At 43.9% G+C, this 26,531-nt stretch overlaps 1 protein-coding gene across 2 annotated transcripts in view; it reads left to right on the forward strand.

Annotated features, from left to right (window-relative positions):
• The window catches only part of LOC121870609 (calponin-3-like), a 44,588-nt gene that overhangs the window by 4,445 nt on the left and 13,612 nt on the right, over positions 1-26,531 (forward strand). For both annotated transcript variants that reach the window (XM_042372446.1, XM_042372448.1), the window contains exon 2: positions 523-627. In XM_042372446.1, the coding sequence (XP_042228380.1) occupies positions 523-627 (105 nt within the window). The remainder of the gene's footprint in view (positions 1-522; positions 628-26,531) is intronic.

The following is a 26,531-nucleotide window of genomic DNA, read 5'->3' on the forward strand; positions in this document are numbered from 1 at the left end:
AAATTATGTCTCTATCTCTCACTTTATCATCTCTTACGTGTTATCTTGTGATCCCTGTGAGAAATAATACATCTCTTACTGTAAATTATGTCTCTATCTCTCACTTTATCATCTCTTACGTGTTATCTTGTGATCCCTGTGAGAAATAATACATCTCTTACTGTAAATTATGTCTCTATCTCTCACTTTATCATCTCTTACGTGTTATCTTGTGATCCCTGTGAGAAATAATACATCTCTTACTGTAAATTATGTCTCTATCTCTCACTTTATCATCTCTTACGTGTTATCTTGTGATCCCTGTGAGAAATAATACATCTCTTACTGTAAATTATGTCTCTATCTCTCACTTTATCATCTCTTACGTGTTATCTTGTGATCCCTGTGAGAAATAATACATCTCTTACTGTAAATTATTATCTCTGTCTCTTAGTATTGTTATCATTATTTTATCAAGTTGAGAGTATAACTGACTTATGTTTTTATCTCCTACTTTATTCCCTTTTTCTCGTCCTCCAACAGAGAGAGAACGTGGAGATGTTCCTCAAGGGGTGTGTGGCTTATGGTATCAAGAGCCAAGATCTCTTTCAAGTGAATGACCTTTATGAGAACAGGAACTTATACATGGTGAGTAAATACCTTCTACCTGGCTCTGTTGTTTATGGTGGTTGGCTGACACTACTCCTGCTGGTGGTGGGTGTCAGGAGGGGTGGCTGACACTACTCCTGCTGGTGGTGGGTGTCAGGAGGGGTGGCTGACACTACTCCTGCTGGTGGTGGGTGTCAAGAGGGGTGGCTGACACTACTCCTGCTGGTGGTGGGTGTCAGGAAGGGTGGCTGTGTCAGGAAGGGTGGCTGACACACTACTCCTGCTGGTGGTGGGTGTCAGGAAGGGTGGCTGACACTACTGGTGAATGTGAGTGTCAGGAGGGTCAGCTGACTTTTCTCACTGCTGGTGAGTGCTTGGGTGTCAGGAGGGTGGCTGACCTGCTCCTGCTGGTGTGGAGTGTCAGGAGGATCAGCTGACACTACTCACTGGTGGTGGGTGTGTCGGGAGGGGTGGCTGGCTACTCCTGCTGGTGGAGGGTGTCAGGAGGGTGGCTGACACTACTCCTGCCTGGTGGTGGAGTGTGTGAGGAGGGGTGGCTGACACTACTCCTGCTGGTGAGGTGGAGTGTCCGGGTGGCTGACTACTCCTTCTGGTGGTGGGTGTCAGGAAGGGTGGCTGACACTACTACTGCTGGTGGTGGGTTTCAGGAGGGTGGCTGACACTCTCCTGGTGGTAGTGGAGTGTCAGGTGGGGTGACTGACACTACTCCTGCTGGTGGTGGGTGTCAGGAGGAGTGACACTACCTGCTGGTGGTGGGTGTCAGGAGGGATGGCTGACACTACTCCTGCTGGTGGTGGGTGTCAGGAGGGGTGGCTGACACTACTCCTGCTGGTGGTGGGTGTCAGGAGGGGTGGCTGACACTACTCCTGCTGGTGGTGGGTGTCAGGAGGGGTGGCTGACACTACTCCTGGTGGTGGGTGTCAAGAGCGATCTTACCTTGTTGATTTCTTCGCTTTTAATGTTATTTGGTTATGCTAGACACTATTGTTCAGCTGAGAGGGGACCCCGTACATAAGAGGCTACTGGACTACCTCCTCTTGGCGATTGGTGTTATTAAACAAATGTGAGTTGTGATACTTTTTACCTTCGGTGTTAAGGGTGAGTGACTTAGTGGTGGGCAAGGGTCTCGTCACGTGTCGCCGCCGCTCTTAACCCAATGGCTATATATGTGGGTTGTTTGTAAACTATCTTGGGGGGGATTTGTTGCTCTTTCTTTCTTTCTTTCTTTCTTTCACACTTTTTTCTCCTCTCTTTTTTGCTTTCTTTCCCAGACACGCACGCAGTCAAGACTTCACTGTAAACTTAGATAAATTGAACTGATGTTTCAATTTTTAAAGTCACCTTACTAAATAATGTGTCGCCCTGGACGATCACCATCACCACCACCACCATCATCATCACCATACATGTAGTAATAATACTCCTAAATTATTGACTAAAACTTGTATGTAAAATAGCATCCAAAATAATATAACAATTACACTAAGACTGTTAATTATACAACAACTCGTAATACCAGTTAAAGTACAGAATTAAGATACTGTAAAGATTCTGTACCGTAAATTTGTATCCTAACTCTTGTAAACTTACCAGATGCATCATTCTAGTCTTCTTGTAATTTTAAGACTTTTTGTTTTGTCATAAGTCAGCGAGTTAATATGCATTATTACTACTTCTACAGTTACGAGGAATAATCATATTAACTTGTAAAAATCTGTAGCCGAACCCATGAGAGACAGTTAATGTTAAGTAAACAAGTGAAGGAGTTTCTTCCCGCCGCCTCACGCTGGCAGACAATAGTGTGTGTGTTTACACTCCTTTGTTTACCGTATATTTCGTAGAATTCCTTAAAAGTGGCTGTTTGGTAAGACAAAGGTTATGCTTTGACCTTTCTTCTAGTTATTTACTCAGTACTTAGTTTACTCAGTGTTATTGTGGGTGAAGGATCTGGGCGTTTAGATCAAGGTCTTTATCTGCAGCACTCGCCTTGTCCTCATACAGTGGTGGTAGGACTTGGCTCCACAAACTTTTATTCAAGGTTGTGTAGTTGACTAGGACACCTTTCTCTGCCCAGTCGAAGTTTCTACTCCTTTATGTCTCGCATTTTTAGCTCGGGCATGTCTTAGTGAGATATATCGCCTGTAAAGTTTTGATATTCTTTTCCAATCCTCGAGAGATGATGGTTGGTGAGGGCGATGACACACCCAGTCCTCCACGCTATTTATTAATTTAGTGACGCCATCTAGGAAGAAATCTGCTGGTTTGTTTTATTATGTCGATCTGTGCGTCTGTCTTTATTTGAATAAGATTCGCATGTTCTGGTGTTGCTGAGTAAACTATGTAGTGTATCGTGTGTTGCGATTGTTTTTACCATATACATTCATAGTTCTTTTGAATGTGGTTTTTATTCAGTATTCTGTAATTTAATTGACTGCACCTTGTTATATGTGCTGTAAGAATAAGAGTGATTGAAGGCATAAATCAAGAGAGACCCGAATGAAGACAGTTTATTATACTGTAGGTATCAAGCACGAAGATAAAGCCTAGCAGGGGTACGGGCTAAGAGTGAAACATGATACTACAGTAAGTTGTTGGACTTAACAGGTTAATTCTTTATTATTTTCTCCTTAATCTTTCATCTCAATCTCCTGCCTCGCTGCTCCTCACACCAGTGCACACCCTCCCTCGCTAGTATTAAGGCATAATGACCTGTGGATCACTGTTATAAATAGACCGTCACTTGACCCAGCTGACCGAACACTCGCACTCACCACCACCAAGCTTTCCATATTAGGCCAGCTTGTCTTGTCATTTTCCATTGTATATGTACGTCACTTATCTGAGTCACGGTAACTATAAGTTTTCACCGGGAATTTAACCATGGAAAACAGTGTGGTAGTCGGCTGTAAGGGAGGATCAGATTCCAGACAAGAAGGCGCCGGAATGTTTATAACCAGCAGTCGGCGGCTCCCAAACTCTTGACGCTTTTTTTTCTAACACCATAGGAAATAAAAGTTAATGTATATAATTTCCCTTGTTTTTACTGAACAAAAGGTACATACCAGATGATTGTTTGGTTCCATTACGAGGATTTAGACAAGAAATATAATGAAGGGTGGAGGTATCTTAACAAGATCAATGTTATTGAAGCCTCGGCAACGACCTTCAGTTGTAGGAGGCGAGGATGGTTGCATTGTGGGAACACCGTTGCCATATGAGGGGTGTATTACAAACTGAAACTGAACTGACCGTCTTTACTTTGAAATTCAGACATCACTATTGCTTCTTTCCTATATCTATAATCATAAAGGTGGTGCTTTACCATGTGCATGAAAAACACTGAATAGCTCGTAAAACTAACAGAATTCTTACAAGCAAGTCAAGGCAAGGGGACTCGGTCTATTTTGGCTGTACAGATTGTCCATTGTAAGACCTTCAGTATATAACACGAGAGTAGACTGTCAGTATTAGACACTTAGAGATAAAACTAAGAAAAATCTCCACTGTAAATCAGGAAGAATCCCTTGCATGATTTTTTAAAGTTGTTGGTGTTGAAATTTATAAGAGATCAGTGCTTCAAGAACGTATCGTTGTAGATAGATAAGATATTCTTTAAACATCGTCTTACAAGGTCACGCGGAGAATCTGAACCTAGAGGCAACACGGGAAATGGCGAGCGACTCCGCCTCCGTACTGGAAATAATGAGATGATCCGAGAGATGACTTACTCGTGTATAATTACTGCCTCTCACAGTTTTTCCTCCCAGTATATTTCCGACTCGAGCAAGTTTTTGTCGTGGAGTAAAAAGCCTCGCATCTACAGGTTAGTTGAGGGTGTTAGTGACGGGTGTGATGGTGACGCCTAGTGTTTATTACAAGGATTCTTAATGATTCTTACGCTCTATTTTCCTGTTTGTAATTGAAGGTGTAGGATCGTCACAAACTTTCTTACTAAATATAAAGTTTTATAATAATGTTAGAAGATGTTTACAGACTACAGTATACTTAAGATTCTAGATATGTTCACTTCATCCTTAACTAGATGCATTCATTTCTACCTTAACGATACGTTCATTTCTGCCAAGGATTCTGAGACTAGAGAACGATACCTCAATCAATGTTAATTTATGTTCTCCCGACGGTGGCGCTGCCAAGCGGCTGGAAAGTAAAAAAAAAACACATTAAGCCCCATTGCACCTTGTATGATATTGTGCGAAAACACCAGATTATTAAATAAAAACAATTTATATACAGTCAGTAGGTTGTTGACATTCAACTTTAGATGACGGAATAATTTCTCAAAACATCATATTGATTATTTGGCAGTAAAAGATAATTACTTGCCTACTTAAGGGAATATTCTCCCTTTGGTCCTTCAGTAAGAGCGATTGCGGTAGCTATAGCTTTACACCATTTAATATTAACCAAAATAATGCAGAGTTAACCAATGTACTTTATTTTATTTTATTTCATAATTTTTTTTAGTGGCGATATAAAGAACGTCACGGTATTTACAAGTTGATAACAGTTGGCAGTGACCCCATTTTTTCACACCTTATATTGTGCTCGGAAGTTTATTGATGACCAACGTTTGAAAAAAAATGCATGACAGCTTCAGAACTATACAGTACAGCTACCAATGTATTGGTGGATATTTAAGAATATGGGTGTTAAGATCAGGGTCCTAGAGTGAAAAAGGTTTAAACATCAGGCTACATTATTCCAAGTTGGAATTATAATAATATTTTTTTTCAGTGAAATTGTCACGTATATAAGCTATGCAGGTATTGTACACAGGTATTCAGTTCAACATGAAGATAGGGCCCGTTTAGACATTTACAAAGGGCGATGCGGCCCAAAGAAAGATCAGGTTAAACTACTGTATATAATTCTCTCACTTCCCTAATGGCCACCCAGTAGAGATGGTCATGCCGAGGGAAGGAGGCCAGTGGCTTGGGCACCATCCCTCAGTGTTCTTTATAATATCATTTAGGGTTATTTGGGTGCCCAATACTGTTCTTGATTATACATTTTGAGCTGGTAGACTGTTCCATAGACCTGCCACCTTCTGCGTGAAGAAGTATTTCCTTATGTTCTTTTTGGGTGATAACTAGGCGAGCTTGTAGTTATGGTCCCTCGTGTTGGTGGTGCGGGACATCACAAAAATTGGTCCAGGTTCACGTTTTCTATCCCTTTCAAGATCTTTTATGTCACGCCCTATTGTGTCTTGTCTGAAGGGTTGTTAGTCCTAAGGCCCAAATGGATGTCATTTACTGAAACACATTAAAATATTATGCTGTTTTACCCTAAGATTTATACCAAATATGACGAGGCTCCGTCTCCTGGATATTGTAGAATTAAGACACAAAATAGCCAAGACAAAAGGTAAGTTTATGTTAGGTAAAGTTAGGTCAGGTTCGTTAGGTTTGGTTCGGTTTTTTTTTTTTTTTTTTTTTTTTTGCGCGCGTGTTTTTACCATACAATTTGGGTTGGTAAGGTTTCATGAATTTGCCCAAGAACTGAGCGTGGAATACATTCAGAACACATCAAAACATGCAGAACAAAAATCGTCCAAAAAGTCGTGGGCCTAGAACGAATAATGACCCAAAACTTCAAAGTTCCAGCTTTATATTTTCGGGAATACAACAGTATTCTGCTGATACTTTATATCCTAATGATACTCTGATCTTAACTCGCTATTATGATGAGTGGAACGTTATCAGTACTAAATGCATTAAATAAAGTGCTCATAATAACTAATAAACAATAAACATTGACAGAAGTAGCTTTGCGACTCGCCTCTGAATCTTTCGGAAATTGGAAGAAGTTTCTATTCCTTACAGAGTTGGTGGAGCACATAAAAGCTGCACAGCACCGGAGACTCATTGCAGCTGCTGAAAAAAATCAAAAGATAGAAAAAAAAGGGAGGATTTCGCCGAATTCTTCATCCTCCTCCTTTATTCCTTTTCTGGTAGTTATTTTGTTTACTTTCCAGCCACTTGACGGCGCCACACTGAGGGGTGAACGCGTTCGCCCATTGGAGTGAGCCATCCTCTTATAGTCTCAGCTAAAATCTTTGTTCCAACTTACTAGATACGTTCACTTAGCTTATGTTAAGGGACTAAATCAGCTTATAGAAAATTTGCGTATCGGGCACCATATATTACTGACCTTACTGTACACTTGGGGCACCATAAGTTACTGTACACGTGGGGCACCATATGTTACTGTACACGTGGGGCACCATAAGTTACTGTACACGTGGGGCACCATATGTTACTGTACTTACTGTACACGGCACCATATGTTACTGTACGTGGGGCACCATTTGTTACTAACACACGTGGGGCACCATTTGTTTACTGTACGTGGGGCACCATATGTTACCTTACACGTGGGCACCATATGTTACTGTACGTGGGCACCATATGTTACTGTACGTGGGGCACCATATGTTACTGTACGTGGGGGCACCTGTGTTACACAGCACGTGGGACACCATATGTTACTGTACACGGGCACCATATGTTTACTGTACACGTGGGGCACCATATGTTGCCTGCCGCACCTGGGAGCACATATATTTTTCAGCACGTGGGTACCATATGTTACTAACCCACGTGGGGCACCACTTATGTTGCACTGTACGTGGGGCACCATATGTTACTATGTACGTGGGGCACCATATGTTACTGTACCGTGGGGCACCATATATTTTTCTGTACACGTGGGGCACCATATGTTACTGTACGTGGGCACCATATGTTACTGTACGTGGGGCACCATATGTTACTGTACGTGGGGCACCATATGTTACTGTACGTGGGGCGCCATATGTTACTGTACGTGGGGCACCATATGTTACTGTACACGTGAGGCACCATATGTTTTCATACACGTGGGGCACCATATGTTTACTGTACGTGGGGCACCATATGTTACTGTACACGTGGGGCACCATATGTTACTGTACACTTGGGGCACCATATGTTACTGTACACGTGGGGCACCATATGTTACTGCACACGTGGGGCACCATATGTTACTGTACACGTGGGGCACCATATGTTACTGTACAAATGGAGTACCCGATGTTATCGTAGTTTGCCTTTACCCTGTATTGTAAAACACCATGACACAAATGTTGCCTTATATTTTAATTGAAGTTCGTATTTACTGTTTTCGTGCCAATGGAAGGATAAATATTTTAGTTGTTTTGGAAGGTTGAGTAAAGAATCACATTATTTTAGGTTTCGTCCACCCTTTGGTTTATATAGGGAAGCTACCTGCAAGAGTGGAAACTAATACTAAATGAAATTTTAGAGAATCTGTAAAAAAAAACCTGTAAATTAAATAAGATAATCTAAATCGTTCTGTTAAACAAAACACTCGCGTGGTAATTACAGTAACTAGAAAATATTCAATTCTGAGAAAATATATTCCGTGAGAGATAACTGGAAATATGACTTGTAACTCCAGGGCTGTAATTAGCTGGAGTGCGTGATGCCATGTTCTAAAGCGAGTAATACGAAAAAAAAAAAGTCGACAACTAGTGGTAGTCAGCCGAACTAACACCTCGGCCAGGAATTCAGAAATTTAGCATTAAAATGTACATAAATTCTGGCTAGTTGACAGTGTTATGTTGGTTGGTTTTTATCATGGTGGCATCAAGAACCCGCGGCGGTAGTTAGGCCCGGTAGTAGTGGGCGAGGATGATGGTTGTTTACAAGTCGCCTTGATAGTCGAGGCTACCGTAGGTGACCGCGGGTCCATAATAGATACAACACGAGCTCTTAATGAAGCTTAAGCAGGTTATGTAAGGAGTAATCTTGCCAATTATTATTTTTTTTAATGTTAATGTACACAGAGCGAGTTTAACCTTGGTTTGAGCGTTTTAATGGTTTGTTTTGAAATTAACTTCCTGTTAATCCCGCGCCGCCCCACCCTCTGCTCCACCCACCGAGTCCTTCAACCCTGTGTTTATTTTGCCGTTCTTGAGAGGAAGGTTAAACAATGATCCTAGTGAAATGTTTTGGAGTTAAAGGGAAAAACCTGAATTACTACTGAACACCACAACGCTCTTCTTCTTCCTTTCTTCTTTTTCTTCTTCTTGCTGCCTCCCTTCCAACTGCGGCTACCATCCCTACAACGACTACCCTTATGACGGATGCCTACCCTTTAGCGGACACCCTTTCTTTACCAAACACACTTGTCTATAGCGACCATCTGTCAGTCAAGCAAAAAATAAAAAAAAAGCCTCATTCTCAACTTACAACTGACGAAGGTGTTAAGTGAGGACATTCTCTCTCTCTCTCGATTCTAAATGGCTCGTACGTTAAATTTTCCTCGTAAGTGGAGCTGTTAAGAGTGGACATAACTTGTCTCTTGTTGACGTACTGAAAATGGAGAAAAAAAAACGATGGAAACTTTATACGGAGACTAACTCGTATTTTTTTCCACAGTTATGAGATAAAATTAGCCCACATAATTTGTTAATCTGGGCACTGGTATTTATAGAGCTAAAAAAAAATTAGGTCGGTTACCCTTGATATAATTTTTTCCTTAATTTAAAAGAAAATATTGGAAACTCGGGGTACAGAGGCACGATAATCCTCTACGTTAATTTTGTCTTCTAAATGGTGTTAAGATGACGTAACTGGTTAATATAGAGTTTCAGCACAGTTTTTAGGTTATTTTTGCGTTATATTTAGTGGTTACGTCAGCCAGTTAGATCGTTATTTGCATATCGAGTTACGAGTAAAATTAAACGTACTAACCTTTCAGAATATGAACCCAGTCTAGTATCATGTATCAGCTTGGTTTATATATCGTCAGCACTCTTTTCCGTTTTAAATTATACCTTACATGACTTGAAATTTATATTATTTATTCGAATTTCACGAACAAGCTTTTGAAAAAAAATTCTTGCCTAGCCTAGTCACAGATTTATTAATTTTCTTGGTGTATCGTCAATATATATTTTTTTGTAAGTCTGAGAATTATATATCTTGCATTACTAAGTATTGAGAGTTGTATTTTAGTACCAGAGGCCGATTTTTATAGCAAGTTTAGGAGACGTTAATGACATGTAAACCTCAAGTGAGCAAAAAGTTGATCAAAAGCAGGGAGGGAATTTGCACCCCACTGAACATGGCGTATTTGGTAGCGCTCCTGCTTAAGCCACCAATCATAACTCGGTGATCAGCAAGCCGCGTCCTCATTGGCCCAAAATGGGAGGTATTTCGTATTAGTGAGGGGTGTGTAAGCATCTTCAATGGGATCAAATCTGCCTTTATCGTTCTGGAGGCTGACCATTACTGACCTTATGAACCTGTTTAATGAGATCCTACTCTCTCTAGCGGCAACATTGAGGCGTCACTACCACCACAGACATACCACAGTGTGGGGGAAGAGCCTCGATACCTCCTTCCCTCCCCTCACCCCCAGTATGGCGTAATGTGCCCGCCCGCGAGGCCGTCAAGGTTAGCTAGGACTTGCTGTAAAGGGATTTTTAGTTTCTCTGTAATTAACAACAGATAATAATAATAATAATGAAATATTAAAAATTATAGTTCCTCTAATATCCAAAAGTTATATACAACAATAACAGTTTGAACAGTGTCAGGGTAACAACAAAGTCAACAGGCCTATTGCAGACTCCTTATGTTCTTAACACAGTACAGGGTATGAGTGACCACACGACCAGCCTTCACCACACACCTCCACCTACCGCTTTTACACATTAACTATATATATTTATCGGGTCACTTAAAAATTAGACTCCCAGATTATTTTACTTAAATATTAACCACTAACACTACCTTAAGCTAATAGAATCTAACCTAACCAGAGATAAAGAGACCAGTGTAGATATGCAGACATAGAGGGGGAGATGGGTAGTTCAGATAAGAAAAATATATTCAGAAAAAAAAACTAATATCATAATTCACACGTTGAAATCAGACCCCCAAGAGACAGCCTTCGACCCGGTTCATTTTCTGGGTTCCTGAACCGTATTAGGACCTAAGGATTTACAGGGTGGGGTGACCGCGGCCGTCTGCTGGGGCGTGGAGGGAAAGTCAACGCTGATGTATTGAACGCGTTGTTATGAAATCCCAATAGTGCAGATAAAGTAACATAAACAGCAGAAGACAAACAAACACGAACAAACGCAGCAATTACTCCTTAAACAGGCGCACACGACACAAACACACACACACACACACACAGCCTAACCTAACATAACCTAACCTAACCATAATGAAATTACAAAAAGAAATATATCAAAGGCGTTAGTAGACAAGATGAAATAGTTCAACTTTGCCACCGACTTTAGCAACTTTTTCACTTTCCTGCGTTAAACGTAAGGTGTGAAGAGTGAGAGGTGAGGTGTCGGGAGAGTGAGAGAGGATGAGAGTGAGGGAGATATGAATGAGTGACAGCACTTGTCGTAAAGTGTGAGGGGGCAATAAATAAACACACACACACACACTCACTCACTCACTCACTCACACACACGCTCACACACACACACACACACACACACACACACACACACACACACTCACACTCACACACACACACACTCACTCACTCACTCACTCACACACACGCTCACACACACACACACACACACACACACACACACACACACACACTCACACTCACACACACACTCAGCTGTAGATCCTCACCTTTCCTTTTTTGTCCAGGTGGCTGGGACACACCCACCTTGGCTGGTTGGTGGCGTGTTTCGTGGAGTGTTCGTGTGTGTGTGTTAGTGTTAGTCAAGCTGCGTAACCAGGCATTTCACGAAATAACTGAAAATTGTTAGTCCGTTAACAAAATAAATCTTTCATGCAGGTTAGGTTAGCTTTGGTTAGAGGTTAAAATAGATGAGGTTAGATTAGGTTAGGTTAAGTTAGGTTCGGTTAAGTTCGGTTCGGTTAGGTCCTAGCCTAACTTGAGTGAAACATTCTATTGGAAAATAAATTTTTCATTCAAGTTAGGCTAGGACCTCTCTTAAGCTAACCTAACCTACCCTGCATGAAATATTAATTTCTTTAATTGACTAAAAAAAATTTCAATCATTTTGTGAAATGCCTGGTTACGCATTTTGACTTGTATGCAGGCTAGCCCCGAGTCAGTGAATGTGTACATCAAGAAGGTTAGACGCGCGATTCTGGATCATCTCCTCACACCTCCATGATGTAAGGGCGAGAACTCAAAACCCCCTGAGAGTCCATAAATCACCTGACCGTCCATCAGCACCCCAACGATCCACAAGATGGTGTAGTGTTAAGTAACCCGTGATGCCTTCCCCAGCAGCGTCTCTCTGCCTCGTCCAAATCCTTCATTAACCTCTAAATATTTTATCTTCTCTTTTATTCGAGATTTTATAGACAGTAGAATGTTGAATCAACCTTTTAGCAATGTTTATACCTGTTTATGTCCCGGTGAATCTAATGCAAAGTTGTGTACGTGTTAGGCGTCCGTGTGTGCGTGTGGTGTACGTGATAAGGCGTCCGAATGTGTGTGTGGTGTATGTTAAGGACGTCCGTGTGTGGTGTACATGTTAAGACGCCCGTGTACGTGTTAAGACGTTTATGTCTGCGTGTGGTGTACGTGATAAGACGTGTGTGTGTGGTGTACGTGTTAAGGACGTCCGTGTGTGTGGTGTACGTGGTTGTATCGGGTGGGTCACTTGGCTTAACTCACTTAGATTTAAGGTGTGGCGGTCATTTACCTCTCTCTCTCTCTCTCTCTCTCTCTCTCTCTCTCTCTCTCTCTTATATGGTGGTAGTGATGGTAATGTGTAGTGAAAGTTATGGTGATTTTTTTATGTTGTGTAGGGAAGATAATGGTGGTGGCGGTGTTTAGTGATGGGATTATTTTTGGTGGTGGTGATGATGATTGATGATGATGTGGTAGTGATGTCTTTTAATCATCACCATATTCATTATAACTACCACCGTCACCACCACTATCACTACCACAACCACCACCATTACCACCACTGTCACCATTAACATAATCACAAATTTATTATAAACAGAGACTGACCTGTTTACCCAGATGGCCATGGACGTACACACACACACACACACACCTTGCATCACCATAAGCGATTGATAAGCAAGGTCGTACATGAATAAGTAATGGAAGAAAAAAAAAATTATGACTTGTTGCGTCATTGATCAATCAGGTTCAGTTCGACCAAGTTGGGCTCTGTTGGTCGATTATTCCAAGTTGGGATCATGTGGTCGATGATTCCAACTATGGATTTTATGGATTATTATTACAGATTATTTCAAGTTCGGATTTAGTGTTGATTTGAAGTTGGGATGACGAGGGGTGATTATTCCAAGTTCGGGTTTATGAGTCGACATTCTAAAATACTTTATTATTGTTTTAAATAAATTCTTCGAGATCGTAATTTTGATCCAATTTTTATTTCGTATACTCTTTTAAATAATTGTAAGGAGTGTTCAGTGTATAAAACAATGATTAGTAGTAATAATAGTAGTAGTAGTAGTAGTAGTAGTAGTAGTAGTAGTAGTTGATATTTGTGAATGGAAGGATAAAACAAACTGCTGAATGGATATGGTAACGTTTTCATTCACAGGTAATTATGAATGGGAGAGTGACACACACACACACACACACACACACACACATAGTATTCTTGGTAGTAGACAGGTGTGATATCAGACAGGTGTGAGTGTAGACAGTGGCCCGACTAAAAGCAGACGTGAATATGCTGTCAGAACAAGTGAAAGTGCCGGAAGAAAGTGACTTGTGGAACGTGACAGGGGCCCAGGAAGTGACACGGCTGTGGAAGGTGACAGGATTTGAAAGTGGCAGGGCTGTGGAAAGTGACAGGGTCTTGGAAAATGGCAGTGGTTATGGAAATTGACAGGACTGGAAAGTGGCTAAAGATGTTGACAAGACGAGAAAGTGATAAGGCTGTAGAAAGTGACAAGGCTATGGAAAGTGACAAGAGCTCTGGAAAGTGACCGGGCCTGGAAAATGACAACGCTATAGAAATTGACGCCAAAAATGACCAAACACACAATAGTTGGGCATAAAGAATACAAATAAATTATCAATATTTAACAATTGATTTAAAATAATGGCATTTCAGTATTGAAGAGAATGAACTAAACAAAAAAACAGCTGAGAGAGAGAGAGAGAGAGAGAGAGAGAGAGAGAGAGAGCTCATTCATGGCTGGTTGCAGATACGATTGTAGGAAGACTCGATGATAATGGAGGTTAAGAGGGTGACCAGAGAGAGAGAGAGAGTGTGTGCTGCCTCAACTCTGTAAACACAAATTCCGGTCGACCCCTTCACAATCCACCGCCTTGATGACTCATCCACGGACGCCCCTGCTGGCCACTTTAATGTACATAAACACGTACATTCAGCCTTCACGGACGTTGAGGGGTATTGGGGAAGGTAGAGAAGGTGTAGAGAGTGAGTGTAGAGGTGTACGTAGGAAAGTGAGAAACAGGGAGCTTTATTTGTTGTGGGGACCAGGTGTGTGTGTGTGTGTGCGTGCGTGTGTGGACTTAACCCACTCTTCATGGTGACGTATATCTAATGACGCTTTGTCCAGTCGATCACCATTATTGATTCCTACACCCAGTCTAAGAGGCCACCCACCCACTCACCCACTATCCCATCCGCCCATCCATCCATCCTCCCATCCACTCACCAAAGCAACCTTTATACCACCCACCCACACCCACTACCTCTCCCTTACGAACGACGCCACCCACACGGACGGGGGGGGTGGGGGAGGGGAGGTGTCATGTGGTGTGATGAAGGTGTCATAAACTGTCATGCGTTATCTTGATGTTATCTTATGAGTGAGGTGCGCCAATTCTTTATGACAGGGGAAGGATAACACACACACACACGTATTTTTATTCGTCACTAAATGGGGCGATTGGTCAGAGGAATTAGATTTTTAAAAAGAGAAGAACTTGCGCTGGGTTAATAATATGCAATATAAACAGTTGATATGAGTATGATCGTGTGTGTGCGTTATGTGTTGAATGATGGTGGTTAGTAGGTAAGATCGATGGTAGTGGTTGGTAAGAGGTAATGGTAGTTGGTGGTGGTAGCTGAGAAGTGATAATGGTGATAGTAGTTGTGGTGATGGTGACAATAATTGGGGTAATGGTGAGAGAATAGTGATGGTTCTGTTTATTAAGTGTTGGGAAATGGTGATATTATTATTATTATTTTTTTATCATTGTTGTTGTTGGTTGTGGTGTTATTAATATTGTTGGTCCAAGAAATAACCCGAGTTGACCTTATTGACCTATCATGACCTAGTAGGTGGCTGATATAAATTATTTCAGCCTTCCCAGAGTGTTCCTCAAACGGTGACCTCTACCGTGTTTGTGTCGTGTTTTGGAGGGTCTTACACACACACCTACAGGTGGAATATCTCCTTCATCTCCCAATTCCTTATACCTTTCCTTCCTTCCTCCTCTGTACGTCCCTCTCCTACCTCTGTCCCTCCTTCCCTCCTCTCCTCCTCTCTGCCTCCCCCTCTTTCCTTCCCTCCGTCATCACCATTGTGTGCTTAAGGCTATTGCTTCTCCTCTCCTGTACCGGACACACTCTGCTGGTGGTGGTGGGGTGGTACTTGTAGTGGGGTGGTAGTGGTACTTCAATGAGATGGAAGCGGTAAATTAGTGATGATGGTAGTGGTACTCTAGTAGGGTGATGGTGGTAGTGATAGTTACAGTAATAAAATAGTTCGAAGACAAAAAGTATCGTAAAGCATAAAGATGTGATTTATTTACGAGTATATACTGGTAGCGGCCGTCCACGTGTACAGTCATTTTCTTTACTTTTTGTGTTTTGTGGATCAGCATTGATTCATACCTATTTTACGTTACTCACTAACTCTCTACCTGGGGGGTGGGGCGGTTAGGTTAGATTATATTAAATTAGGTTAACGCTAAGGTGGTTAATCTTAATGTACAATAAGCTGGGGGCTAATCTTACGGTGATATAATTTGGACCTAAAACTAAGTAGTGAGCTGACACGGAGAGATGGCACTGAGGTATGACACAGATGACACGGAGATGGCACTGAGGTATGACACAGATGACACGGAGATGGCACTGAGGTATGACACAGATGACACGGAGAGATGGCACTGAGGTATGACACAGATGACACTTAAATCTCCCCAATTTTGTGAATAATATTTTACAAGGTGGAAATCATAGTTGCTGGACGTATGAGTTAAATTACGATGATGTGGATTTTGGCTAATATATATATATATATATTTTTTTAATTATTCAAGTTTTTAAGACAAAAACAAAACAAACCTGGTCAGATACTTGAACAAATTCACCTCATGGCAGCTTCAGGATGTATAGGAAACATTCTTATCTTTATTGAATGTCTTATCGTGTAAAAATTGTCACAACATTGAAGAGGTTTGCCGGGTCGTGAACTCTGTGTAAAAGCTCCACTGTGTCGTGAGGTCACAGCACCAGAGGGAGTGACCGTGTCGTGAGCTTTGGACAGAGGAGAACACTTCCTTGACTGTGTTCTCGCTGGTCACACAGGAAGGTCGTCAATTTAGTTTATGAGGGAGGGTAAAACAAGACTACCTCACTGTGTGGCCGCTAACACCCGCAGCCTGTGTTAAGAGTGAAGCTTTGTGGGGGTGGGTGGGTGTCTAGGTGAAGGCACCACCCAGGGGTGTAAGGTTATTACCCTGTACATAAATTAAGGCAGGGTATAGTTTTCTGTCTTGGCCTGTCTATCTGTCAGTCTGTTTATCTGTCAGTCTGTCTCTGTTTCTAAAATAACTCGTGAAGGGGTTTGCTGATTTGAAGCAAATTTTGTAGTTTCGATTAACACGACACAAGATCCAGATGGTAAACTTTTGGTCCAAATTGAGCCAAAATCGACCAATTATTGCCATGATAACATATAGCGCTCGGGGGGTTGAAGAAAACGATAACATGGGGGGATTTTTAGCGGTAACTACATTAATATATTGAATCAGCGTAACTAGTCTAATTTTAACCTTGCTATGGCAACAGTTCGTGGGTTGGGTTTGTATCTGCTCTGATAATTAAATTATTAAATTTTCTCTAAAACTAAATTCAGGGAACTGATTTCTCTTTTTAAATAATTAAAAAATTTCTTATATGTTCTTGGTTTTAATAAGGTTAGACCACCGTGCCAACACCACTACAGATTAAAGTCCTCTTATCTCAGGCTTAAATCGACATTAAACTGGTATTTCTGATTTTACATTCGTTGTGTGTGTGTGTGTGTGTGTGTGCGCGCCTCCACAACCAAGGCGCCACTCCTGACAGTGTACACATTAACGAGGTTATAATTCCTAATGATGTGTTTACGTTACCATGAAGGTTTAAGCGTCTCATTGTTGATGAGAGAGACAAGTGAGAGATGCACTGAGAGCTGATATGTCAGGGAGAGAGATACTGAGAGATGAGATGTCAGGGAGAGATGCACTGAGAGATATGTCAGGGAGAGAGATACTGAGAGATGAGATGTCAGGGAGAGATGCACTGAGAGATGAGAAGTCAGGAAGAGATGCACAGAGATGAGATGTCAGGGAGAGATGCACTGAGAGATATGTCAGGGAGAGAGATACTGAGAGATGAGAAGTCAGGAAGAGATGCACAGAGATGAGATGTCAGGGAGAGATGCACTGAGAGATATGTCAGGGAGAGATGCACTGAGAGATGAGATGTCAGTGAGAGAGATATTGAGAAATGAGATGTCAGGGAGAGAGATATTGAGAGATGAGATGTCAGGGAGAGATGCACTGAGAGATGAGATGTCAGGGAGAGATGCACTGAGAGATGAGATGCCAGGGAGAGATGCAGTGAGAGATGAGATGTCAGGGAGAGATGCACTGAGAGATGAGATGTCAGGGAGAGATGCACTGAGAGATGAGATGTCAGGGAGAGATGCACTGAGGAGATGAGATGTCAGGGAGAGATGCACTGAGAGCTGAGATGTCAGGAGAGATGCACTGGGGAGATGGGGATGTCAGGGAGATGCACTGAGAGATGAGATGTCAGGGAGAGATGCACTAAGAGATGAGATGTCAGGAGAAGTGCGCTGAGGAGATGAGATGTCAGGGAGAGATGCACTGGGGATGCACTGAGGAGATGAGATGTCAGGAAGAAGATGGGGAAGTCAGGAAGAGAGATACAGAGAGATGAGATGTCAGGAAGAGATATTGAGATGAGATGTCAGGGAGAGATGCACTGAGAGATAAGATGTCGAAGGAGAGATGCACTGAGAAGATAAGATGTCAGGGAGATGCACTGAGAGATGAGATGTCAGGAGAGATATTGAGAGATGAGATGTCAGGGAGAGATATTGAGATGAGATGTCGGGAGAGATGCACTGAGAGATAGATGTCAGGGGAGATGCGCAGAGAGATGAGATGTCAGGGAGAGAGAGATATTGAGAGATGAGATGTCAGGGAGAGAGATATTGAGATGAGATGTCAGGAAGAGAGATGAGATGTCAGGAAGAGAGATACTGAGAGATGAGATGTCAGGGAGAGATGCACTGAGAGATGAGATGTCAGGGAGAGATGCACTGAGAGATGAGATGTCAGGGAGAGATGCACTGAGAGATGAGATGTCAGGGAGAGATGCACTGAGATGAGATGTCAGGGAGAGATGCACAGAGATGAGATGTCAGGGAGAGATGCACTGAGAGATGAGATGTCCGGGAGAGATGCACTGAGAGATGAGATGTCAGAGAGAGAGATACTGAGAGATAAGATGTCAGGGAGGGATGCCACCACCAGTTTTCTTAGCAGCTCTTTTGTTGCTAAGTAACATAAACTGCCATTCTCATAACAACCAGCAGCCAATCAACATCCAGGACGGCGAAAAGTGGGCGGAGTTTAATTGACAGTCATTTGTTTGGCGAGAAAGTCAATCATGTGTTCATTGTTCCTTGACTAAAACAAAAGACACAGGTAAATAAAATTGACTTTGTTTACTTTGTTTTTGCTTTTGTTATTGTTTATTGAGACATTACCAATCGGAGAGAGAGAGCGAGCTTTTGAGCCTCCGACCTGTCACACACTTCCCATTGTAAACACTCCAGTTGTTGACACACCCACCCACCCACCAAACTATAAAGTAAGAAAACACGGGAAAGGAATAAATTATATTCAGATAGGAAAACAGAATAAAAATAAATTGAAGAAAAGAAAACATACGAGAAAGAAACTAAATAAACTTACGAAACCCTGAAATAAGATCTACCCTCTCAGGAGTCGAAGGCTGGAGCGTTTACAGTAGTAGTGACCCTGAACTAATGAGGCCCTCTCACCTGTCCACTGCAACCTCTCCCTACCCCTCTTTTCCTCCTCTCACCTCCCCTCCCTCACCCTGTTAATTGTCCACTGCCTCTCGCCTGTCCACTGCCTCTCGCCTGTCCACTGCCTCTCCACCTGTCACTGCCTCTCACCTGTCCACTGCCTCTCCACCTGTCACCTCTCACCTGTCCTGCCTCTCCTGTCCACTGCCTCTCACCTGTCCACTGCCTCTCACCTGTCCACTGTCTCCCAACCTGTCCAATTCCACATCTATCTACCCGTCTCCTCACTTCCCTCACCCTCGTCACACACAAACACCTCTCTCTCTCTCTCTCTCTCTCTCTCTCGTATAACAGCTCCAAAATGCCCAATCTAATGCCATAATTCTGGGTATTTAAGCCACGAACGACAGAGTCAGATGTTGAGGAACCGAAGTCCATATTGACTGAGACACAACCATCAGTAGGGAATTTCTTGACAAATCATTGATCCTCCCCCATCACCCTACCCCATCACCCCACCTAACTCCGCCTTTCCTCCATACCCCCCACCTACCTACTCCAACCCACCCAAACCCACCCTCTTACACATACCGCCACGTGTGTACATCTGGTTAAGTACAGGTGTTTATTTGAACACCTGTACGACTGTGTGTGTGTTAATGTGGACAGGTGTTTGTAAAGTTGGGTGTTTATTGAGTTGCGCACCTGTACATCTGCTTACTCACTCTTAACCCACTCACACATCTGCCCATCCTTAACCCACTGACACATTCGTCTACCCACCCTTAACCCACCGACACATCCGTCCACCCACTCTTAACCCACTCACACACCTGCCCACCCACTCCTAGCCTGCTCACACACCTGTCCACCCACTCCTAGCCTGCTCACACACCTGTCCACCCCTTAACCCACCCATTCCTGTCCACCCACTGCCCCACTGATACATCCGTCCACCCATTCTTAACCCACTAGCCACTCACCTGCCCACCAACTCTTAACCACTTCCACCTGTCCCACCACTCCACCACACACCTGTCCTCCCTCTTACCAATCTGCACGCCTATGCACCTGCCACCACTACACCCACCCACCCACATGGGTGCTTATGTTAATTTAGGTAAATAAAAAGGTCTTGTTTGTCTCCTTGTGTTTAGACTGGTGCAGGTGTGGAGCAGATGTTAGTGCAGGTGCAAACATGTTGTGCAGGTGTAGACAGATGTTGTAGTGCAGGTGCACGTGTTGGTGCAGGTGTAGACAGATGTTAGTACAGGTGTAAACATGTTGGTGCAGGTGTAGACATGTTGGTGCAGGTGGACAGTGTTGGTACAAGGTGTACATAGTGCAGGTGTAGACAGATGTTAGTACAGGTGTAAACATGTTGGTAGGTGTGGAGTGACAGATGCGGGTGTAGCGTGTTGGTGCAGGTGTTGATACAGGTGTAAAACATGTTGGTGCAAGTGTTGATACAGGTGTAGACAGATGTTGGTGTAGATAGATGTTGATACAGGTGTACATATGTTGGTGCAGGTGTTGATACAGGTGTAGACATGTTGGTGCAGGTAGGAGGTGTGTTACAGGTGGGTATTTGGGAGTGGAAAAGCAAGTGTTAGTGTGGCGCTGGTGTTAGTGTGGCAGCTGGTGTTACTGTAGCGCTGGTGTTAGTGTGGCAGCTGGTGTTAGTGTGGCAGCTGGTGTTAGTGTGGCAGCCGGTGTTAGTGTGGCAGCCGGTGTTGAGTGTGGCAGCCGGTGTTAGTGTGGCAGCCGTTAGTGTGGGGCAGCCGGTGTTAGTGTGGCCGGTGTTGTAGTGTGGCAGCCGGTGGTGTGGCAGCGGTGTGAGTGTGGCGCCGGTATTGTGGCAGCCGGTGTTAGTGTGGCAGCCGGTGTTAGTGTGGCAGCCGGTGTTAGTGTGGCAGCCGGTGTTGTGTGGCACGGTGTTAGTGTGGCAGCCGGTGTTGAGTGTGGCAGCCGGTGTTAGTGTGGCAGCTGGTGTTAGTGTGGCAGCTGGTGTTAGTGTGGCAGCTGGTGTTAGTGTGGCAGCTGGTGTTAGTGTGGCAGCTGGTGTTAGTGTGACAGCCGGTGTTAGTGTGACAGCCGGTGTTAGTGTGACAGCCGGTGTTAGTGTGACAGCCGGTGTTAGTGTGACAGCCGGTGTTAGTGTGACAGCCGGTGTTAGTGTGACAGCCGGTGTTAGTGTGGCAGCCGGTGTTAGTGTGACAGCCGGTGTTAGTGTGGCAGCCGGTGTTAGTGTGACATCTTTGTGACCTAACCTACAAGACACGAGTCCAGAGGTTAAGTCGGTGTCAAGTTCACATGACACAGGTGAAAGGTGGCGATGACATACCGAGAGAACAGGTATGACATCCGTGACAGGTGGCGGCAGTGTCAGGGAGTTGGGATAGGTGGAGGGTAGGGGGAGGGTTCTTTAACAGGCCAAGGTGAAGTTCCTCCTTCCCTCCCTCCCCCCCACTCCCTCACTCCCTCCCTCCTCCCTCACCCTCCTCCTTCCCCTCACTCCCTCACCCTCCTCCCTCCCCTCCATCCCTCCTCCTCCTCCCTCCCTCCCTCCTCCCTCCCTCCCTCCCTCCTCCCTCCTCCCTCCCTCACCCTCCTCCCTCACCCTCTCCCTCCCCTCCTCCTTCCCTCCCCTCACCCTCCCTCCTTCCCTCACTCCCCCTCACCCTCCTCCTTCCCTCCTCCCTCACCCTCCTCCTCCTCCTCACCTCCCTCCTTCCTCCCCTCCCTCCTCCTCTCACTCCCTCCCTCACCCCTCCCTCCTCCTCCTCCCACCCTCCCTCCCTCACCCTCCCTCCCTCACCCTCCTCCTCCCTCCCTCACCCTCCCTCCCTCACCCTCCCTCCTCCTCACCCTCCCTCCCTCACCCTCCCTCCCTCACCCTCACTCCCTCACCCTCCCTCCCTCACCCTTTGCCTCCAGCATCTTCTGTTGAGTGTTGCAGGAGCTTCCAGTTACGTCATCAGGACTCCAGGTGAGGGAATTATCGTTGAATTTAAGGTTTAACATTTGACAACACTGGCAAGAAATTCTTGATTGATTTTGGCTGTAATTCGCCACATATAACTGAACTCCGGCTTTAAAACACTGGAAACAACCGAACGCTGGCTAAAAAAACTCCCGAGATAACTGAACGCTGGCTATAAAGCGCCTAAGATAACTGAACGCTGGCTATAAAGCGCTGGGGATAATTCAATGCTGGCTATAAAACGCCGGAGACGGTATAGCCTGCGGTGGGAGTGATGGCGCACTTTTCGCTCCATGCCTGGCGCGGCAGACGTGATGTGGTGGGGCGTGTTGCTGCAGGCGATGATACCTTGGCTGTTCTCTGCTGTGATAGCTGTTCTTCGTTGTGTTTGCTGTGATAGCTGCTTTGTTGTGTTTGCTGTGATAGCTGTTCTCTGTTATGTTTGCTGTGATAGCTGTTTTGAGTTGTGTTTGCTGTGTTTTACCTGTTTTTGTTGTGTGTTTGAAGACATGTTATTATTGCTTCTATGCTGTTCCTGTTGTAGCCCCTGTTGGTGAATTTCTGTTATTTATGTTGCTGTCATGTCGTTTTCCTCGCTGTTGACGGTGGTGGTACAGCTGCTGTATCTACACCTGGGTCACAGCTGCTGTTACCGCCCCCCCCCCCCTGCAGTGCTGACGACGTGACCCCCTCCCCCACTCCCCTTCCCGACCCCTCCTACTTTCACTGTGTGGACTGTAGGAACGTGTAGCGTCAGGAGGAGGTGGAAGAGGGAGGAGAGGAGACGGAACAGGTGGAAGAAGAATTGAATGTGGAAGAGGATGAAGGAGAGGTGGAGAGGGGATGGAACAGGAGGAAGAAGAAAAGGAGAAAGAAAAGGAAGAAAAAAGAGGTGGGTAGGGTTAGACGCCGTCGGGTGTGGTCCTCAGGGGTGGCTGTCGGGTGTGGTCCTCTGGGGTGGCCGTTGGGTATTTAAATGAACGCCGTCGGGTGTGGTCCTCGGGGGTGGCCGTTGGATCTTTTAAATGAACGCCGTCGGGTGTGGTCCTAGGGGGTGGCCGTCGGGTCTTTAAATGAACGTCGCCGAAGGAAAAACTGGTTTACAACATCTCCCGATAAGCTTGTATAGGAAGGACAGAATGGGGGGGAGGGTGTACAAGCTGTCGAGGTGAGGGGTGTAAAGTTTACCTCACCTTCTCTCTGTCAAGCTCAGTTTCAGGAAGTTTTATTTCAGAACAGTTATAATTAGTTCAGGTCTAGTGATTAATTAAGGGATTGGTGCTGTAATTCCCACCATGTGTCAAGTTCAGCAGCTATAATGGAAAGTAAAGTTCATCAGCTATAATGGAAAGTAAAGTTCAGCAGCTATAATGAAAAATAAAGTTCAGCTGCTATAATGAAAAATAAAGTTTATCAGCTATAATATAAAGTAAAGTTCAGCAGCTATAATGGAAAGTACAGTTCAGCAGCTATAATGGAAAGTAAAGTTCATCAGCTATAATGGAAAGTAATTTCAGCAGCTATAATGGAAAGTAAAGTTCGGCAGCTATAATGGAAAGTACAGTTCAGCAGCTATAATGAAAAGTAAAGTTCATCAGCTATAATGGAAAGTAAAGTTCGGCAGCTATAATGGAAGGTTAACTGTCCAGAGAATTTTTAGTCATAACTGTACATGGTAACACTTGTACTAGAATAGTGGTGGTGTGGTGGTATTTGTGATGGTATTTGTGATGGTGATTGTGGTAGGGGTGGAGGTAGTGGTGGTGGTGGTAGTAGTGGTTGGTTGGTTGGTCAGCGTTTGATTCATGGCGGCATCTCAACTTGTCCCGATTATATCTGTGCCGCAGCTGCTAGTCCTTATATGGCCCACTCCAACTCTCCCCTCCTCCTACTCTTTCTCCTTCTCTTCCTACTCTTTCTTTTACCCCTCTCTTTCTCCTCCTCCTACTCTTTCTTCTCCTAATCTTCTTCCTTCTCCTCTTTGCCACCTCTGACAATCTCCTCGTGTCTTTATGACCTGACCTGGCCACGAATTGACCGATTTGTTAATGTTCAGTGTGTATAGTGACTAATGACTCCAGTTCTGTGTTACATTCATTGCCATGTTTATTTTTATATATCTCTCTCTCTCTCTCTCTCTCTCTCTCTCTCTCTCTCTCTCTCTGATCCTTTCTATATAAATGTTGCAGTCAAAAAGTACGTCTGAAAATTTACTCCTACGTGCATATTATTGCCCTTGCTGTTGTGGCTGTACGATATGTTTTCCGGTATAGATGAGATTCTGGCAGCGTAAGTTGTCTTGTTTCGTAAAGGGCCAGGCCAGCAGTCCTCCAGCTCGAGTGCTATTGTTCTTGAGTTTGACGACCATCACAGAAAACCGCCTTTTAAGGATTTTTAAAGAAAAATTTTAATGGGTAACTTAAACTTATCTGGCTGTAGGGCTTCAGAGTGTTTCATATGAGACAAACTGAAGATTAGCCCTCAGTTTATTTTACTTGATTAAACAACCCTAACTATCTGGGGGGGGGGGTGTTATGTTAGATTAGGTGGTGTTAAGTTAGGTTTGGTTGAGTTAGGTTTGGTTAGATTGTTAGGCTAGGTAGGGTAGGGTAGGTTAGATTAGATTCTGTTGGATAAAATAAGCTGGGTAGAAACTAATTCCCAGGTGATCCATTCCTACTCGTGCCAATGAACTGACCTATCCTGACAGCAGTAATAGGCCGTGTGGTCATATATGCAACCATCGTTATCTTGTCAGGTGAACACGGCGAGGTACTGGGTAGCTGCTCTCAGAAGTCGTAGAAACTGTCAGTCGTGCGGTAGAATGCTTCGGTGAAATCAAATGTCAGTGGTCTACTGCATAAATCCGTTCCTCAAACAAGTTTAGATCTTGTTAATTAACTGGTCCTAAGGCAACTGGCTTGTGATGGAGACGGTGGAATTGTTGTTGATTGTTTGGCATTCTCTCGGGGTCTGGAGGTAAACAGCGCCATCACCACCAGCCTTACGATCAGCTGATTTTTGTTGACATCGGTTATAAACGAGTGATGGAGACAGCGGCGAGATATTTTTGTTTTGTTTCGATCGTAATACTGAAGGTTTTGATAAGCTTCAAGTCTGTCTGTCTGTCTCTCTCTCTCTCTCTCTCTCTCTCTCTCTCTCTCTCTCTCTCTCTCGTTACATATCATTGTGTAAAGTAGCACCTGCTGCCCTTATCAGATATCAAGACTGACTCACTACTCTCTCCCCCTCCAAACCCTTACCGCTCACTGACACCATCCCAACGCTCTCTCTCTCTCTCTCTCTCTCTCTCTCTCTCTGAGCTTGCCTGTCCCTTTTTTCTCTGTCTATCGGTCGGTCTGTCTGTCTGTCTGTCTGTCTGTCTATCTATCTAATCTTCGGCATGTGAGTGGAAGTCGTCTGGAGGAACTACAGTCTTGCGGTCTCCTACTCCTCCTCTTCACACTACCCCTGGACTGGTTGACCCTAATGTGGCAATGATTCCTCACCAGATAAACACAAACACGACTTGAATTCACCAGACACACAGGTGAGTCACAACACAGGTGAATCACAACACACAGGTGAGTCACAACACAGGTGAATCACAACACACGGGTGAGCCACAACACTCACCTAATAATAATAATTAACGGTTTATTGAAAAAGTTCTGCAGCCCGAAGGCTGAAAATATACATTGGACATAAATGACTTATTACATACATTGGTGGTTTAACAAAAGCCTTCATTAGAGAAAGGTAAAGGAACATACAGTGAACATACAGATTAATGTAGGTGTTGAACAGCAAACACGTAGTGTAGTAACTCCCTCCCAGATGGAGTTAGGAGGGACTCACGTGGTGTAGTATTCCCTCACAGATGGTGTTATGAGGGGCCTGACGTGGTGTAGTATTCCCTTACAGATGGTGTTATGAGGGGCATCACGTGGTGTAGTAATTCCCTCACAGATGGTGTTATGAGGGACCTCACGTGGTGTAGTAATTCCCTCACAGATGGTGTTATGAGGGACCTCATGTTGTGTAGTATTCCCTCACAGATGGTGTTATGAGGGGCATCACGTGGTGTAGTAATTCCCTCACAGATGGTGTTATGAGGGACCTGACGGTGTAGTAATTCCCTCACAGATGGTGTTATGAGATTAGGGCGTGGTTACAGGACAGGAAACAGCGAGTGAGCATTAATGGCAGTAAGTCCCATTGGAGCAACGTCACAAGTGGAGTTCCCAAGGCTCAGTACTTGGACCATTATTATTTATTATATAAATAAACGACATAGATATCGGCATAGACAGCAACATAAGCAAATTTGCTGATGACACTAAAATTGGACGTGTTATTAAATCTGACGAGGACTCCACAAAACTACAGGAAGATCTAAACAAATTTTTCGAATGGTCTGAAAAATGGCAAATGAAATTCAACGTGGACAAATGTAAAGTACTCAGTATAGGAGATGTAAACAGGGAAACCAGATACCAGATGAACAACGATTCATAGAGAAATCCGACTGCGAGAGAGATTTAGGAGTAATGATAAGTAGGAACCTTAAGCCAAGTAAA

This window comes from Homarus americanus, unplaced genomic scaffold, assembly GCF_018991925.1.
Source record: "Homarus americanus isolate GMGI-L3 unplaced genomic scaffold, GMGI_Hamer_2.0 scaffold56333, whole genome shotgun sequence".
NCBI classification, from domain to species: Eukaryota; Metazoa; Arthropoda; class Malacostraca; order Decapoda; family Nephropidae; genus Homarus; species Homarus americanus.